The 16,999-nt window shown below is 43.0% G+C and overlaps 1 protein-coding gene across 5 annotated transcripts in view; it reads left to right on the top strand.

The window, feature by feature from the left end:
* TBC1D5 (TBC1 domain family member 5) overlaps nt 1–16,999 on the top strand; it is an 802,157-nt gene that overhangs the window by 441,985 nt on the left and 343,173 nt on the right. For all 5 annotated transcript variants that reach the window (XM_077491382.1, XM_077491385.1, XM_077491384.1 and 2 more), the window contains one exon: nt 8,031–8,139. In XM_077491382.1, the coding sequence (XP_077347508.1) occupies nt 8,031–8,139 (109 nt within the window). The remainder of the gene's footprint in view (nt 1–8,030; nt 8,140–16,999) is intronic.

The following is a 16,999-nucleotide window of genomic DNA, read 5'->3' as shown; positions in this document are numbered from 1 at the left end:
AGTCTGAGGGGTTTGCTGCTGGAGGGGGGAGGCTGTCCATGGCATCTGGCTCCTGTTCTCCTGGCCGGTCAGCAGTGTCCTGTGGATGATGTGGTGAGCTCCCCGTTCCGCCGCGCTGTTCTTTCGCCGGCGGGAGATGGCCGACGCCATCTTGGCTGTCTCCCTGCTCCATGCAGTGGAAAAACTTCGCCAGGTGGTGCGGCTGTGGTGGAGGGTGTCGCCTCCCTGGCATGCCCGCTCGTGTCCCGCAGGTCTCCCCTCACTGAGCGTTGAGATGGGAGACTCCTGTCGCTTGTCTGTGGCGCTATTCCCCTTGCTCTGGAGCGGAGCTTACGGGATAAGCTGCCATTCTGCTCCGCGGCTGGCCACGCCCCCATAGGTCACAGGATTTTTTAAATCCATTAAAACTGCTACCTTTAGGTGATTGGACGTCAGCAAAATGGCTGCAGGGACCCCTCCCACTCCCAGCTAGCCTCAGTTTTTTGCCTGTGTCATTAGATGATAGACCTCTTTTGTCTTTTTTTTTTTTTTTAATAGAGCTTCCGGATTGATCAATTCCTCGGCAGAGCCTTGCTGCACCGTACCTAGACATTGCCTGAAGGAATATGCAGGGAAGATCTGTAATGTTGCTTGGCTCCTGCTGTAGACACTCTTCCTAGCAAGTAGTGCAGCATGTGGAATTAGCTGCATGGTGATTTAAAAGTCCAGAGCTGTGGTCTGCCTGGGTGGTGGTACGCTGACCATGTTCAGGGTAAAGCAAAAAAGTAGTTAAATATCATTATTCCCGCTACTATTGTCATAAAAGCATGGCAGAAGCCTTTTAAAAATATATCCCCATTTGCCCGCTACTGTTCTCCCCTTAGGGGTAAGTATTTACCACCTTCCAATGGCTTGGTTTGACATTCCAGGATGGTCTGGGTAATGGCACTTTGACGCCATGTGGCAACATTCAGGAGGGCACCTTAGGTGGCACTGTTGCCTTGAGTGTTCCTCTTTGGTAGTAGCACACTATTACACCTGAGTGAACTAGGTGCTACTATGCTTGCGCAGACAAATGCACAGTCCAAGCCCTGGTACCCTTTCCTCTGATGGTTGCCCCCATTCTGATTCCCTTCTTCTGGTCATTAGTCTGGCTACTAACCACACTTGGCTCTTCCTTTCTAAAGAGGGAATTTTCTGCCGCAGTGTCAGACTTCAGATCTCTGACCTTGTTGATACCCTAAAGAGCAGACTGCATTAACGGTTCCCTTCTACCTCCTCTCTGGGATCTATGTTTTACTTGCAGTTTAGCTGTATAGAGGGCAAGAGGAGGAGACGTCACCTGAGGAAGCTTTCTTGCTTTCTGAGGTGTCGAGTCGAGATGATGCATCTGTTACAAACGTTTCTTTTAGTCTTAAGGAGACTATTACAACACTGATGGAAGCTGTACACACTCCAGTATAGGGTCTCTAAAATTCCCTACACCAGCTAAGACCTTGCCAGTCCACACATCTGTTGATGAGGTAAGAGTTCCCAGTCCAACAAGGCGCCTGCTGAAGGACAAAAGCGCCCCTGGTTTCACAAGCCAAACAAGTCTGCGAACAAAAATGTTACTGCATGAAGGTTTGCCCCCACCCATCTCTTGGGTGGGGGGTCACCTTCGGGAGTTTGCAGCTCGGTGGACCACTTTACTGTCCGACCAGCGGGTCTACGAACTGTTTTTTTATCGGGATACAAGATAGAGCTTCTTCCTTGTCCACCAAACAGATTTTTTTTCCCCTCCAAACTACCTCTACCTCCAGCTCGTTGGGAAGCCCTGTTCGGGGCAGTACAGGACCTGCTATTGCGTGGGGTGATAGTACCTCTACTGATGCTGGAAAGGTTTCAGGGATTCTACTCCAATCTGTTTGTAGTCCCCAAAAAGGAAGGGGTACGTCCAATCCTGGACTTGAAGGACCTGAACAGCTTTGTGAAAGTGCAAAGGTTCAGAATGGAATCAGTTTGCTCCGTGGTCACTGCACTCCATCAGGGGGACTTCCTGGCGTCTCTGGATATCCAGAACGCGTACTTACATGCACCCATATGCCTCAGGCATCAGAGGTTTCTGCAATTTGAAGTCGGGAAGAGCACAACCAGTTTGTGGCTCTCCTTTTTGGCTTGGCGTCGGCACCCCAAGTCTTTACCAAAGTGTTAGCATCAATTCTGGCACCGTTAAGGCACCGTGGGATCGCAATCGCGGGTTACCTAGACGACCTCCTTCTGAGAGCAACTTCCGCCTCAGAATTAAGGGAGGATGTAGCGATCACCATGCAGACTCTCCAGGAGTTTGGTTGAGTGTTGTACCTTGGCTTGCTTTTGGACTCCTCAGAAGCAAGAGTTTTTCTCCCTTCAGACAAGCTGCAGACTCTTCAAGCTGCAGTGAATTTGTTGATGGTCGTCGCTGCGCTTCTGCATGCGCATTCTGGGCCTCATGGTGGTCACTTTTGAGGCGGTACCATGCTCTTAATTTCACATTCGAGTCTTTTCAGAAGGAGATTTTGTCAAAATGGAACAAATCTCCATTATCCCTGGATTGTCAAATTCGGGTGAGCTAGTTAGTCAGGGATTCCCTTCTCTGGTGGCTGAGGTCTCTGGCCCTTCAGTCCGGGAGATCGTTCCTTCCTCTCCATTGGACAGTGATCACCATGAACGCCAGCCTGACTGGTTGGGGGGGGGGGGTGCTGGGAGTACAGTCGGCCCAGGGCCTTTGGTGACGGGAAGAATCCCAACTACCAATCAAGATTGGAACAGATCTCCATTATCCCTGGATTGTCAAATTCGGGTGAGCCAGTTAGTCAGGGATTCCCTTCTCTGGTGGCTGAGGTTTCTGGCCCTTCAGTCCGGGAGATCATTCCTTCCTCTCCATTGGACGGTGATCACAACCAATACCAGCCTGACCGGTTAGAGGGGGCAGTGCTGGGAGTACAGTCGGCCCTTTGGTCACGGGAAGAATCCCAACTACCAATCAATGTGCTCGAGCTTCGGGCGATCAGGCTTTGCCTCTCCACATGATCAATGAGGCTACAAGGGTGTCCGATCAGGATCCAGTCGGACAATGCCACGGCGGTGGCGTACGTCAACCATCAAGGAGGAACAAGGAGCTCAGCTGCAACATGGGAGGTTGCTCACACCCTCCAGTGGGTAGAGCGACATGTGCCAGCCCTGTCGGCCATATACATCCCGGGGGTAGAAAACTGGCAGGTGGACTACCTAAGTCGTCAGATGCTGGACCCAGGGGAATGGTTGTTTCATCCGGAGGTATTCAGGCTCCTTTGCCTAAGATGGGGCACACCAGATGTGGACCTCTTGGCCTCTCGGCTCAATCGAAATGTGCAGAGGTTTGTGTCCAGGACAAGTGACCCCTGGGCGGACGCGTCAGATGCGTTGGTGGCTCCATGGGGGCATTATCGACTGATTTATGCCTTCTCCCCCACTCACACTTCTACCACGTCTGTTTCGCAGAGTGGAGGCCGAGGGGATTCCAGTAATTCTGATTGCCCCAGATTGACCTCAGCATCCTTGGTATGCCGACCTAGTACAACTGGTGGCAGATGTTCTGTGGTGGCTACCGCTGTGAGAGGACCTTCTATCGCAAGGCCCGATACTTCATCCTGCTTTACCGTCTCTGGTTTTAACGGCATGGCTGTTGAAAACCAGGTGCTAAAGGACCCGAGGTCTGTCAGACTCGGTAATTTCCACTATGCTGAGGGCATGGAAGTCTTCTTTTTGGAAGATTTACCATCGTAAATGGAAGGCTTACATCTCCATATGTGAGGAAATGGGGTAATGTCCACGCACTTATTCCGTTTCCAGGATCCTGCTATTTTTGCAGCGAGGAGTGGATCAGAAACTTAACTTAAGCACCATCAAGGGACAGATTTCAGCCTTAGCTGCTTTTTTCCAACGCCCCTTGGCGACTCACTCATTGGTGAGTACCTTTGTGCAAGGGGTTCGACGAGTAGTCCATCCGGTTCGACCACCACTACCTCCGTGGGATCTAAATCTGGTGCTATCGGTGCTTCAGAAACCACCATTTGAGAACATTAGGGAGATTCCCTTGTTAACTCTTTCTCAGAAAGTAGTCTTTCTAGTGGCGATTACATCTGCCAGGAGAGTTTCTGAGTTGGCAGCCTTGTCATGCAATTCTCCCTACCTGGTCATCCACAAGGATAAGACAGTGCTACGTCCGCAGCCCTCTTTGCTTCCAAAGGTGGTTTTGGCATTCCATCTAAATGAGGACATTGTGTTACCATCCTTATGTCCTAAGCCGACACACCCAAAAGAGGCTGCCTTACATTCCCTGGATGTGATCCAGGCTTTACGGGTGTATCTGTCTGCTACAGCTCCCTTCTGGAAGTCAGACTCTGTTTGTTTCAGTGGGTCATCCGTCGTCCACCATTTCTCGATTAATCAGACAGATCGTGGTTCAGGCCTATGCCTTAAAGCGGCGTGTGCCCCCTTTTCCTGTAGCGGCTCATTTCAACAGAGCAATTGGGACCTCCTGGGCTTTCCGACCTCAAGCGTCTGTCTCCCAGGTGTGTACTTGGTCGTCCGTTCACACTGTCACAAAATTCTACAAAGCTGACGTAAGCGCATCTTCGCATCCTTGCTTTGGCCACAAGGTTTTGCAGGCAGCTGTGTAAGGTTGAAATTTTGTTGTAAACAAGTTTGTTGTAAACGCATCTTTTGATGCACAAGTTGGCCGCTTTGTTTTCATGGCGGCCGTTTAAGATGGCGACTCCTCTGTTGAGGTGTTCATTTTGTTGTGGGTGAAGTTATGTTTTGCTGTTTCCACCCCTTGTTTTTGACAGTGCTTGGGGACGTCCCTAAGGTCAAGAATTAAAGGAGCTGTGTCCGCCAATGAGCGAAAGAGAAAATGGGATTTTTCTACTCACTGTAAAAATCTTTTTCTCTGAAGTTCATTGACGGACACAGCACCCCCCTCTCCTATTTATGTTTGTACTGTTTTTTGACGAACTGAGCTGCTGAAAGCAGGGTTGAGGGGTTATAGCCAGGGTTGACGGGTTATAGCCAGAGGGGCTGCCTAGTCCTCTCCTGAAGGTGGCGTGATAACCCTAAGGTCAAGAATTAAAGGAGCTGTGTCCGTCAATGAACTTCAGAGAAAAGGATTTTACAGTGAGTTCAAAAATCCAAATTTTTGTCTTGCCTGTTTCACTTTTTGAAGAGTTCCACAAATTTACTTCATTAAATTTCTGTTACTTATTCACTATTTCCAGTGAATTTGCCTGCTATCTGAACTAGAGGTGCTGCGAGGATGAAAATAAAATCATAAAACTAATGTTACTGGCAGCCAATATTAAATATTAAGTGAATGTCAGCCCACTGGGGGTCCGCCACACCCGTCTGGGTGTCGGGGGGGTGCTAAAAAATTAAAATGTAAGCTGTGACTATAGATCATCTTGAAATACTTTTCATTATTGAGTCTGGTCATGTCTGGCCACATGTCTGAAAGCCTAAGCACTTGGTCATGTTATCACTGTTAAAGTGAAAATTAGAGCTGAAATGAGCTAATCTCCCCCTTCAGCAGAGGCTTCAGACATGCCGACACAGAAGGGAAACTTGTTTCAGCCTTTGGGTTGCTCTTTCTAATCCTTGTCAACAAGACAGTTCACATAGCTCATGGTACATTTTTAGTTCACTTGCTGTAATGGAATATTAAAAGCAAAGAGAAACAAAATACAAAAAAATGTATAAAATGCTTACAGAACGTACTTTAAATTTTCTAATGGTTAATGGGAACAAAGCGACTATTTTTTTGACCATATGGATGAGAAAATTTGAAAACACAGGGTGAAAAAATTATCTTGTTTCTTATCTGAACTTACAAAATTGTAAGTATTAATGTGGTCTTCAGACAGTAAAAATTGCATTGTATTTATATACTATTGTACCACTTGAAACCAGAAATTAAAGTTATAAACATTGGCATGGCAATCAAACCAAATTTTGAAGGGCTTTCAGAAGAAATTCATTGACTCCATGATGTCATCATTAAATGCTCCAATGATTTTTCCAAATTTTGTATCACCATCTGAACAAACATGTAACAGTGTATGGCCAGTAGGGATGAGCTCCGGCGTGTTCGCACACTCCACATGCAAAGCCCGCCAGGAAGTCGGCACAGCGCTGCACTAATCACAGGCAGTGAGACATTGCCGGATCTCTGCAGCCACGCATCGGGACAATGTCTCACTGCCTGTCATTAGCGAAGAGCTGCGCCGACTTCATGCTCTGCATGTGGAGTATGCAAACACGCCGGAGCTCATTCTTAAGGGCCAGCTTTATTTCTTAGGCCAAGCTTTCAGATCATGATGGATAAAACACCTGAAAACCGCCTTCAGTGTAAAAGGGGTCCATGGGTGCCCTGAGCCCACCAGTGTCCTAAAATGGCCTGTGTGGCTTTTTTGATTAGTTTCCAGACCAGACCCAGGTAAACCTTTTATGCTACCAATGTCGATAGTAATATGGATATACAGTATATCTGATGAGTTTTTTGGGGCTATAGTGGTTTTACCTGGATGTAACAGCAGTGGATGCACTTATACATAGTGAAGGACTCAAACTGCTTGCTGGAAGATCTATCAATATGCTGGCAAAGCCTGTAAAGAAGGATATTTAAGGATTCTTTGTGCAGAGAAATGTCTAAATTTAGCCCTGGTCATAGGCATTAATGGGGACATTAGTAGTATTTTCTGACTGATAAAAATCTAACAGATTTGATAGTGAATGCCCATACTTTGTTGACTTTTGTGTTAGTGTCTGGTCATGTTATTAGCTGTCCTCAAAAACATTTATCTGTAGAATTAAGTGTTAATATATAAGAAAAACAATACTAAGTTTATTAATAAAAAATATATATGAAATTGTTTAAACTCATAGAAGCCAAAGACAAGCTGGCAACCCAAATGGCATCTAAGATTTTACTAGTTGATAAGGACACTAGTCATATTTCGTTTTTTTTTTTTTTTGGTAGTTTTTTTTTTTCAAGTTCACGTTGGAACGTGACCTCGATTTGTGCATCTAATTGTAAGCACACAAGTGTACAAGCATCAGCTAGTCAGGTCATTGCGTACTATTCTCCAGCTGATGATGTGTCATTCATGGCATGCGATGGAGAGAGACACAGAAGAGAAGCCAAGTCAAGTTCTTTTGTTCAAACTCTGTAAATGGTTTAGGACAATTAATTTCCAATCATTTCCCAGTAGAGCAGATTTACTTGTATATTAATGAGGCACAGGTGTTAGGCCCCTTGTGTCTGTAAGCCTGGGAGGCATATTTAGGTTGTTTATCTAGTCAGCCATAGGTATTGCAAGGTGCTCAAGCTTGCCTTTTTAACAGTTTATAGAGTGAGGATTTTTTATTTATTTTTTGATGCTTTTTTATTTAAATTTGCCTGCACCTGTTAAAAATTTAAACCTGCTCATGTAGAAATAAGTATGAGCCGTTCCGGTGGTAAATAGCGCTAACAGTTAAATAATGCCATCCTCTGTTATGTTTAACAGCCCGTCTGCTGTTAAGATAAAGAAGAAGGAGGGGGGGTTTAATTTAGGCAAACATTTTATCGAGGAGCTAATAGTTATTAGCTGGAGTTGCTCTCAATAATTCTGCCCGTTGCGTCTCTCTACAGCGCGCAAACGGAAATACGATCATGCCTGTATTAATATTCATTTTTCTTGTTTATTCAGTGAACTGCAGTACCAACATTTTCGAGAAAATGGAATGGCCTCCATAGGCATTATGAATTTCAGTAGCTGGCATAATTATAGTGATCTACATATTCATTAAATCCTGAGAAGAAATGTGTCCAAAAAAGACAACCATGCGTTTTAAAACTGAGCTTGAATAAAATCAGTGTTAAAAAATGCTACAAATGCTTCTTTTTTTTTTTTTTTCGTATTATAACCACTCATGAAATACAGCATGTTGCTGTCATATGTTACTTAAATATAATATATCTAAGTTTTTTTTTCCTTTTTTTTATACCTTCACAGCAAAGAGTGGGAAGAACTTTTTGTAAACAGCAATTATTTGGCAACGATACGTCTGAAAGGGATTAATGGGCAGCTGAGAAGCAGCAGGTTCCGGAGTGTTTGCTGGAAGGTAAGGAGAAAATATTTATTTATAGTTTGTGGTTTGCAGTGTATCAACATTTTACCTGATGTGCTTGAAGATTATTGGTGCAGTCAGGATTTTCCAGGTGACTAAATCTACTGTTTGAGAAGCTCTTATTATTATGTGCGGGGTATTTTAGTAATCACAGAGCTGCTTTTTATTGTGATTTTAGTGGAATTTTTTTTTATTTTTTTTTAAATTGAATGATCTTTTTTGTGTATATATATATATATATATATATATATATATATATATATATATATATATATATATATATATATATATATATATATATGCACAAAAGATCATTCAATTTAAAAATGCCACTAAAATCACAATCTCTCTATCTTTCAGCTCACCCCATATATATATATAGTACCATATTGAAAGTGTAAATGTTTTTTTTCCCATCCAAGCTTCAGGATTAGCAGTGATCTTTAGCAGTCTCATGTGACATGTTTCCAGTTTGACAGTCTCTGGAAACATGTCTTCAGCCTTCAACGACTTATTTAGCATGCCTCGCATTCTATGATCATCTTATGCAGCATTTCCACAGTCTCTGACCATCTCTTGCAATGTACACGTTGTCTTTCACCATCTCCTGTTCACAGTCTGGCAGATTTTTGTAGGGGTGCATTCAATGAATATTATATGTGGCACTTTGGTAAAGTCAAGGGTAGCACCTAAAGCCCTCTATTCAGGAAAGTTGACCACTGCCGCTCTACAGCATTATCATATCTTTTGGAAGTTGCGATAGGACAGTTAAAACTCTGCATAAAAGCTTTTCATAGACATTCTTTAATAACATAGATCAAGGTTGTCCAACATTTTGACCATCCTGGGCCATACTAAAGAAGAGGAATTGTCTTGAGCCACACATAAATAAAATACACTAACAATAAGGATAGCCAGTGAGTATAAACCATCAGGCAGATCACAAGTTAATGATCACTGATATAGATTATGTATCTGAGTAATATAACCTAATTTCTTGTAATACATTTTTATTATAAAAGTAAACAAGGACAACATAAAACTAGTGCAATATTTTACACTGTTTTGATAAACTTAAGCATCAATATCTGGTTCGATGAATGTAGTAGCAATCCTCAAAGTGCTTATTAGATATTTTGTTTCTAATTTTGTCCTTTGTGTGCTTCATCCTTGAGAGTAGTTACTGAAAACTGCTGGAATTAATAAGTCATGATTGTAAAGATTCAGATATCTTTCTTTGGGAAGATAAAATGGTTTACACATCCTCCCTCGGTTTGCTGATAGCCTCCCATGGCTTTCACTACCATTCATATGCCGATGACACCCAACTCTATCTCTCTACCTTTCAGCTCACCCCATCAGTCTCCTCACACATCAATTATTTACTAAAGGACATATCAGCCTGGATGTCATCCTCAAACTGAATCTATCTAAAACTGAGCTTATAATATTTCATCCCCCACGTGCCCCTTTCCTTGACTTCTCTGTCAAGATCAATGGCACAATGATCAATCTGTCCCCACATGCCAGGGTGCTAGAGGAAACCCTAGACTCTGAACTGTCTTTTCAGGCCCACATCCAATCCCTGTCCAAATCATGCTGCCTTAGCCTCCGCAACATCTCTAGAATACGCCCTTTTTAACCAATGACACCACCAAGCTTCTAATTTACTCCCTAGTCATCTCTCACCTCGACTACTGCAACTCACTCCTCATTGGACTACCTTTACATACACTACCCCCCTTCAGTCCATAATGAATGCTGCTTCAAGACTCATCTACCTTACCAATCATTCAGTGTCCTCCACCCCTCTCTGCCAATCCCTGCACTGGCTTCCACTCACCCAATGAATAAAATTCAAAGTACTAACAGTAATTTACAAAGCCGTCCACAATTGTGCCCACAGCTACATTGCTAACCTAGTCTCAAAATACCAACCAAGCCGCTCTCTTCTGTCCTCCCAAGACCTCCTGCTCTCTAGCTCCCTTGTCACCTCCTCCCATGCTCGCATACTTCTCCCATCCTTTGGAACTCCCTACCCCAATCGGTCCGACTGTCCCCTAATCTATCCATTTTTAGACGATCCCTGAAAACCCTTTTCTTTAAAGAAGCTTATCCTGCTTCTAACTAATACACTGTTTTACTTTCCCCATCAGCTCATCCCACACAGCTATTACCTTTTGTATCAATTGACCCTCCCTCCTAGATTGTAAGCTCTAGCGAGCAGGGCCCTGTTTGTACCAAATTGGATTGCAACTGTAATGTCTGCCTTCGTTTTGTTAAGCACTGCAAACTGTTGGTGCTATATAAATCCGGTATAATAATAATAAAAGGTATAAAAGTCCAAGTAAAGGGACACTGTCAATTTTTTTTTCAGCTGCATATGTTCGCTCAGTGCAAACACTTTTTTGCAAGAAAAAATAAATAAACATATTTAAAGCGGTGTTCCGCTTAAAAAAAAAAAAATTTAAGTCAGCAGCTACAAATACTGCAGCTGCTGACTTTTAATAATAGGACACTTACCTGTCCCAGGGCCCAGTGATGCGAGGGATCAAAGCCCCGCTCGTCTTCCCCTACGCTCGGCGGCACCAGCATTTCAACTGTGGGCACCCACTATACATGCGCGTGCCACGCCGCGCAGCGTGACTGGTCGCGCAATCATCTGGGACCTGTCACGTGTCCCAGATGATTGACAAGAGGGAGGGGAGCGAGGCGCAGAGGGAAGTGACATCAGGAGCCCAGACACCGAAGGAGGCAGACTACGAGGGACCCCCTAGCAACAGGCATTTAGAGGTGAGTAAAAAAAAAATTCTCCAAATGTTTTTTTTTTTTTAAGCACAGTAATATTTTTTTTTCTTTGGGGTGGAACGCCACTTTAAGTAATTTTATGATTTTGTGTTGGGTGGCATTCATAGCCGTCATTTGCCGCAGGTTGGACCCCCATGATGTAGATCATTAGCCTTACCCCAGGCTTCCCTGTTCAGCAATTTTTGCATTATGCCAACCAGAAGGGATTGAGCAGTCTTATTGTCTTTCATTTTGTCAAGAGACTAGTTTCAGACTAGCCATACTTTACCTGAGATTGGCTGCAGTTCACAAACAGAAACACAGCATCTCAGAAATTATTAAAACATGAAGAAAATATATTTCTGGCTAATAGCCCATAAACATGTATTGTGTACATGTATTGTGTAGATGTATGGTGTAAAAAATGTTTTTGCATAAAGTATATAGATGTTAAGGTGGCCCTTATTGAGGCTTTACTGGTGGGCTCTGGCTATCTCTGCCTGATACACAACAACCACTTTTTACATAGGGAAGTGGTATTGTTTAACAGTGTCCAGGTCTATTCTTCTCTATGCATGTATGAATAGATTTTTTACAAGGGTATTAGTATTGTTACAATTTGGCATGTGACTGTAAGCTATTGGCTGTGGCAGTTCTAGCACAGGAAAAGAAAAAAAAATGATAATAAAAGGGTTAAAGTGAAAACCTTTCCCAAAAGAATGAGAGTGGCTGCCATTGCTGATCACGGTCTAAACATTTGTGCAGCCTGGCTGTTATGCTGACCCTCTGTCTTCAATACATTTATATTCCCTGACCAACACTGACTATACAGTACACATGAGGAAAGTCAGAGTGAAGGCAGAAGTCCATATTTTTTATTTTTTTTTCAATAGGGGTAATGGGGTTAGGGTTAAAGTGTAAGGGTTAAGGCCCGTCCTAGGCTTTGTGAGAGGCAGAAGCACTGACTGGTTACTAAGACAGAGGCAGTCAATCAGTGCCACTGCCTTACACAAGGCAGACAGAGATGGTCAAGAGGACAGTGGACGGAGAGACTTGGTTGGAGTCTTCACCAGCTGGCACATAGGTCCTTCATGCAAAGCAATGAAACCATCATCAATGCCTAAACACAAATTATACTATGCATTTCTAAAGTGAACAGTCTTTAGATTAGGGGCATAAAGAGAGATTGTTGTATGTTAACTTTTTTTCTGTGTGCTAAGAACTGCACCAGTACAACAGTTGTTTTCTGTACGGCCTAGTGATGGCTGACGTTGTTCTAGTACAGACAATGTGTGAAATGGCCCTATAATTGTGGTTTGTCCATCACTTTCCAATTTTTTGTTGTTGTTTTTGTAATTCCATTATTTATATAGCAAAAACTTACATCAAACAAATATATGCAAGAAAATGGCATGATAGAGTTACAGATGCATCACTCTCCTTATTGAAGACAATGGTCATCAGGTCCAACAATGAGGATGAATCTCTCAGTAGAGAGGCACAGACAGCAAAAATCTGACCTTTTTTCTCCTCACTACTTATCTTTAAAAAATATGTTGGTGTTTTATACACTTTTATTTTATCTAACTGGGAAGTTTAAAATGTTTCATACTACTGTGGGAAATAAAGCTGGGTTTTGTATTTCAAGGTTTACTGGTTCTTTAACATGTTGATGCCAAAACACATTACAAACTGCCTAAGCTAAACCACTTTGTGTCAAAGTTAATAACACTTCTGGATATCCTGCATCCCAGACATGCTGACAAGGGACAGTGCGTGTCTTCTCATTATGATCATCTTCTTAAATAAATGATCTTGTAAACACACAATTATTTTTCATTCCTTATATCTTCTTTTCCAAGTGCTTCAAAGCTGTATTTGAAATACATGACATACTTCTTATAAGGCATAAAGGTTTATCGTCTCTTTAATTCAAGTTTAGGCTTTTCCTTTATGTTTGTGTTTGATTTGTACTTTTACAAAATGATTTCCAGTCGAAATAGATTGCTGCATTGTTTGCATCTATCAGACTGCTTGTGCATGTATTATGTCTAGGTACACATTGCGACAAGGGCATTTGCCTTTACAGCTGCTTTTAATTTACTCACATTATGATTTCCAATTGTCTCTCATTTGGAAAGACAGTCCTTCTTTGGCTTTTTTTCACATTGGCAGCAATGCTTACCACCTTCTGAAAAGCGAACTGCGGTGAAACACTTTTCAGATGGTGGTATAGAAATGGCTCGCTGTCTTTAGAAGACAATCCTGCCAGCTACTGAACATCTGTTTGATAGGCATTGCCACCTGCCGAACTCTGAAGCTGATGCCACAGCAGGCAAACAGAAGGTGGAAACGCTGCACACCAGCCCAGCCACCATCCAGAAAGGTAAAGTTTCGGCTCCAGCCTCAACTTCTCCTGACTACACTCCTTTGACATGTTTCACTCCACCCATGGGGCTTAACCACTTCAGCCTCGGACCATTTTGCTGGTCAAAGACCAGACCACTTTTTGCGATTCGGCACTGTGTCGCTTTAACTGACAATTGCGCGGTCATGCGACGTGGCTCCCAAACAAAATTGGCGTCCTTTTTTCCCCACAAATAGAGATTTCTTTTGGTGGTATTTGATCACCCCTGCGGTTTTTATTTTTTGCGCTATAAACAAAAATAGAGCGACAATCTTGAAAAAAACGCATTATTTTTTACTTTTTGTTATAATAAATATCCCCCAAAAATATATAAAAAAAACATTTTTTTTCCCTCAGTTTAGGCCGATACGTATTCTTCTACGTATTTTTGGTAAAAAAAAACGCAATAAGCAATTATTGATTGGTTTGCGCAAAAGTTATAGCATTTACAAAATAGGGGATAGTTTTATGGCATTTTTATTAATAATTTTTTTTTTACTAGTAATGGCGGCGATCAGTGATTTTTATTGTGACTGCGACATTATGGCGGACACATCGGACATTTTTGACACATTTTTGGGACCATTGTCATTTATACAGCAATCTTTGCTATATAAATGCAGTGATTCCTGTGTAAATGACACTGGCAGCGAAGGGGTTAACCAGTGGGTTGCAGTGTAGGGGTTAAGTGTTCCTAGGGGTGTGTTACTAACTGTGGGGGGCTGGGCTTTCATTTAGTGAACACTGATCTCTGCTCCAATCACATGGAGCAGAGATCAGTATCACTAGTTGCTAGGCAGAACGGGGAAATGCTGTTTACAACGGCATTTCTCCGTTCAGGGTCCTGACCGGCAGGGCGGCATTAAAGATTGGACGTACCTGTACGCCAATATGCCTGCCCGTGCCATTCTGCCGACATACATCGGCGTGCACTGGTCAGGAACCGGTTAATCATAGAGATGATATGATTAAGCTCCATGAGTGGAGTGAAACATCTCAGTGGAGTGTAGTCAGGAGGAGCTTAGGCTGAAGCCGTAACTTCACCTTTCCTTATAGCAGTTTGGCTCCATTGCGCGGCGTTTCCACTTTCTGTTTTCTAATTTGCTTCTGCTAGCCTGGATAAGCTTTGAACACCACCATCCGTTTTGTGCTAGGGACTGCATGGGGAGGCTTTGTAGTGCTTTGAGTGGCACTCAAGTTCGTGCATATGGGTCACAATGTATACAGCCCTGTCAGGCTGTAATGTTAGCATGTGTTTGTCCAGTTACACCAGGAATTTCACACAAAGGAAGTAATACAAAGAGAACAGGATAGTTTTTAATACACGTACATGGTACAGCAGTCACATATCAGGAATATGAAATGCTTTACATATTCATTAAGCTTTACAAATTAGAACTAAAAGCTGGTTGGTTCTCATACACCTCTGCTCCAGATTCTGTCTGCTCAAGTCTTAGTAAATTCCGCTCTTTTTGTGTGCTTTTCCTCCTCAGATGCCCTGTGTTAGCACTTTTGTAGAGATCTGTATAAATTGCTGTTTATCAGTCAGTAATTTAAATTGTACTGAACATTTCATCTATCATTTAGATTACTAGGTTGGTTAGAGTTAAAGGAAAAGTTCACCTTTGGAAAATGTTACATGTTCCAACTGTATTTAGGGTGGAACATGTAAGATGTTCCAGCTCCTACCCCCTCTCCCCCCGCCCGTCCCCTCCCTGTGACAGCAGTTGAGGTATCCTCTCTCTGCACCTGCTGTCACTTTTTAAAAACAGATTCTTGTGAATGAATAACTACAATAACTGTCTTCCACCGTGGTAGGTAGATGTGTAGTTTCGCAGGGGAGCTGATAAGCTCTTTCTTAGTCCACTAACCTGTCCTCCGGCTTTCAAACAGAAAGCCTGCACAGAGGTACGGGCTGAAAGCCGGAGGACACGTCTGCAGGAGTTCACATTGTACCTGTGAGCTACTAATCATAGAAAGAATGTTTTTCAGGGTCCTGCAGGAAAAAATTAAAAATAAATTCTGCAAAAATATTGCATTTATGTTGTATCATTCTTTTCTATAAAGCGGAACTTGGCCTTTAAATACTATTATAAAAGTGGAGGTGGAAAAAAAAAGCCTCTGTGCTACTATTTCACTGTACTGCATGGGACCCCGGAGAGGGAAGTGAAAGGGATAAAATAGAGATCCTATAGAGACAGGCTGAAAATCAATAGTTTAGGAGAGGATGAACGGGTGGAGCAGGTCCATACAGTATTGTTAATAAGGACACATTAATATGTGTTCTGTTTAGGAAGCCAATTCAAATTATTGTGCTAGCCACACAGCAGAACATGCAAAAAATTTATATTTTTTTTATTTTTGACAACGCAACACTGCATAATATATGGTAGTGCGTTACCGTGGGTTGCAGTGAGCTGCAAAACTTGTATGTGTGAACTGTGTTGCCTTGGGGTGCCATTCTGCAGTGGAACGTGTGAACCCAGTCTTAATGACAAGGTAATCTTTACACTTTAATTTGCCATGGTCTGAATGATCAAATAATGTGTGCAAGCATGGACAGACGAGGTGTGTCTAAAAAGTTTGGTGAATGGCCCAGTATCTCAACAGCAACATGGGCCAGGTGCGTGCGCATGCACATTGCTATCCAGAGACACATCAAGAAGTGCCACCTATCGTGGAGTATACATGACTGTCTGGGTAGACCTGCCGCAGGCAGTCGAACATAGTCATTGTGAGAGGTAGGATCACAGTGCAATTGAGCAGAGTGAACATAAATTTCTGCTACAAATTTGGGAAACGGTGAGAGAGACGCAAGTAATGTTGGTACAAGTTTACGGGACGGAAGCCATGAGCAGAAAAGGTGTTCACGATTGGTTCAAATGCTTTCACAATGGGAGGGAAACGACTGAAGATAAACCACAGTCGGGTCAGCTCGTCAACAAGCAGAAACCCAGACACGATCGAGAGAGTGCGACAAATTCTGGCACAATATCGGCGACTGACTCTATGATTGATGGTGGAGGAATTGGACATTAGCAAGGACATGGTACACACATCGTTGGCGAAGATTTGGGTAGATTTTGAAGATCTGTTCCTAGTTTATGCCACTCAAGCTTACAGATGAGCAGAAAGCAAGACGAATGGTAAATTCTGGAGATTTCATTCTGATGTTTGACCAGGATTCATCCTTACTGTGAACCATCGTCACAGGGGATGAGATCTGGTGCTACCAGATCGATCCAGAGTCTAAGCGGTAATCGATGGAATGACGTTCGCTGTCTTCCCCACCTAAAGAGCGTTATGAAAGGCACACTTTTTGCAGACGTGGTGGCAAGCCAAGAATGTATGACAGTGGTTCTGCGATTGATTCCTAAGGAGGCCTTTGATGACAGTTTTCAGAAGCTTTATTAACATTGCCAAAAGTGTGTTGTGAAGGATAACAGTTATTTTGAAGGCTAATAAAGGTAATTTGTTTGTATCTTCTGTTTTGTTTGTTTTTTGATACCATTCACCAAACTTTTTAGATACACCTAGTACAGGACTTGCTCATTATGTCAAACCATGCCCCTAGTATGTCCTCTTACAGGGAGACAAGGTCTACACTCACCCTCATCGCTTCCCTGGCCACCAGTGTTGTCTTCTTCTGGTCTTCTCTCT

This window comes from Lithobates pipiens, unplaced genomic scaffold (genome assembly GCF_037356315.1).
Source record: "Lithobates pipiens isolate NorthernLeopardFrog02 unplaced genomic scaffold, aLitPip1_a1.2 Scaffold_19, whole genome shotgun sequence".
Classification (NCBI taxonomy): Eukaryota; Metazoa; Chordata; class Amphibia; order Anura; family Ranidae; genus Lithobates; species Lithobates pipiens.
The sequence above is the reverse complement of the archived record's forward strand: the minus strand, read 5'-3'. Positions and strand labels throughout refer to the sequence as shown.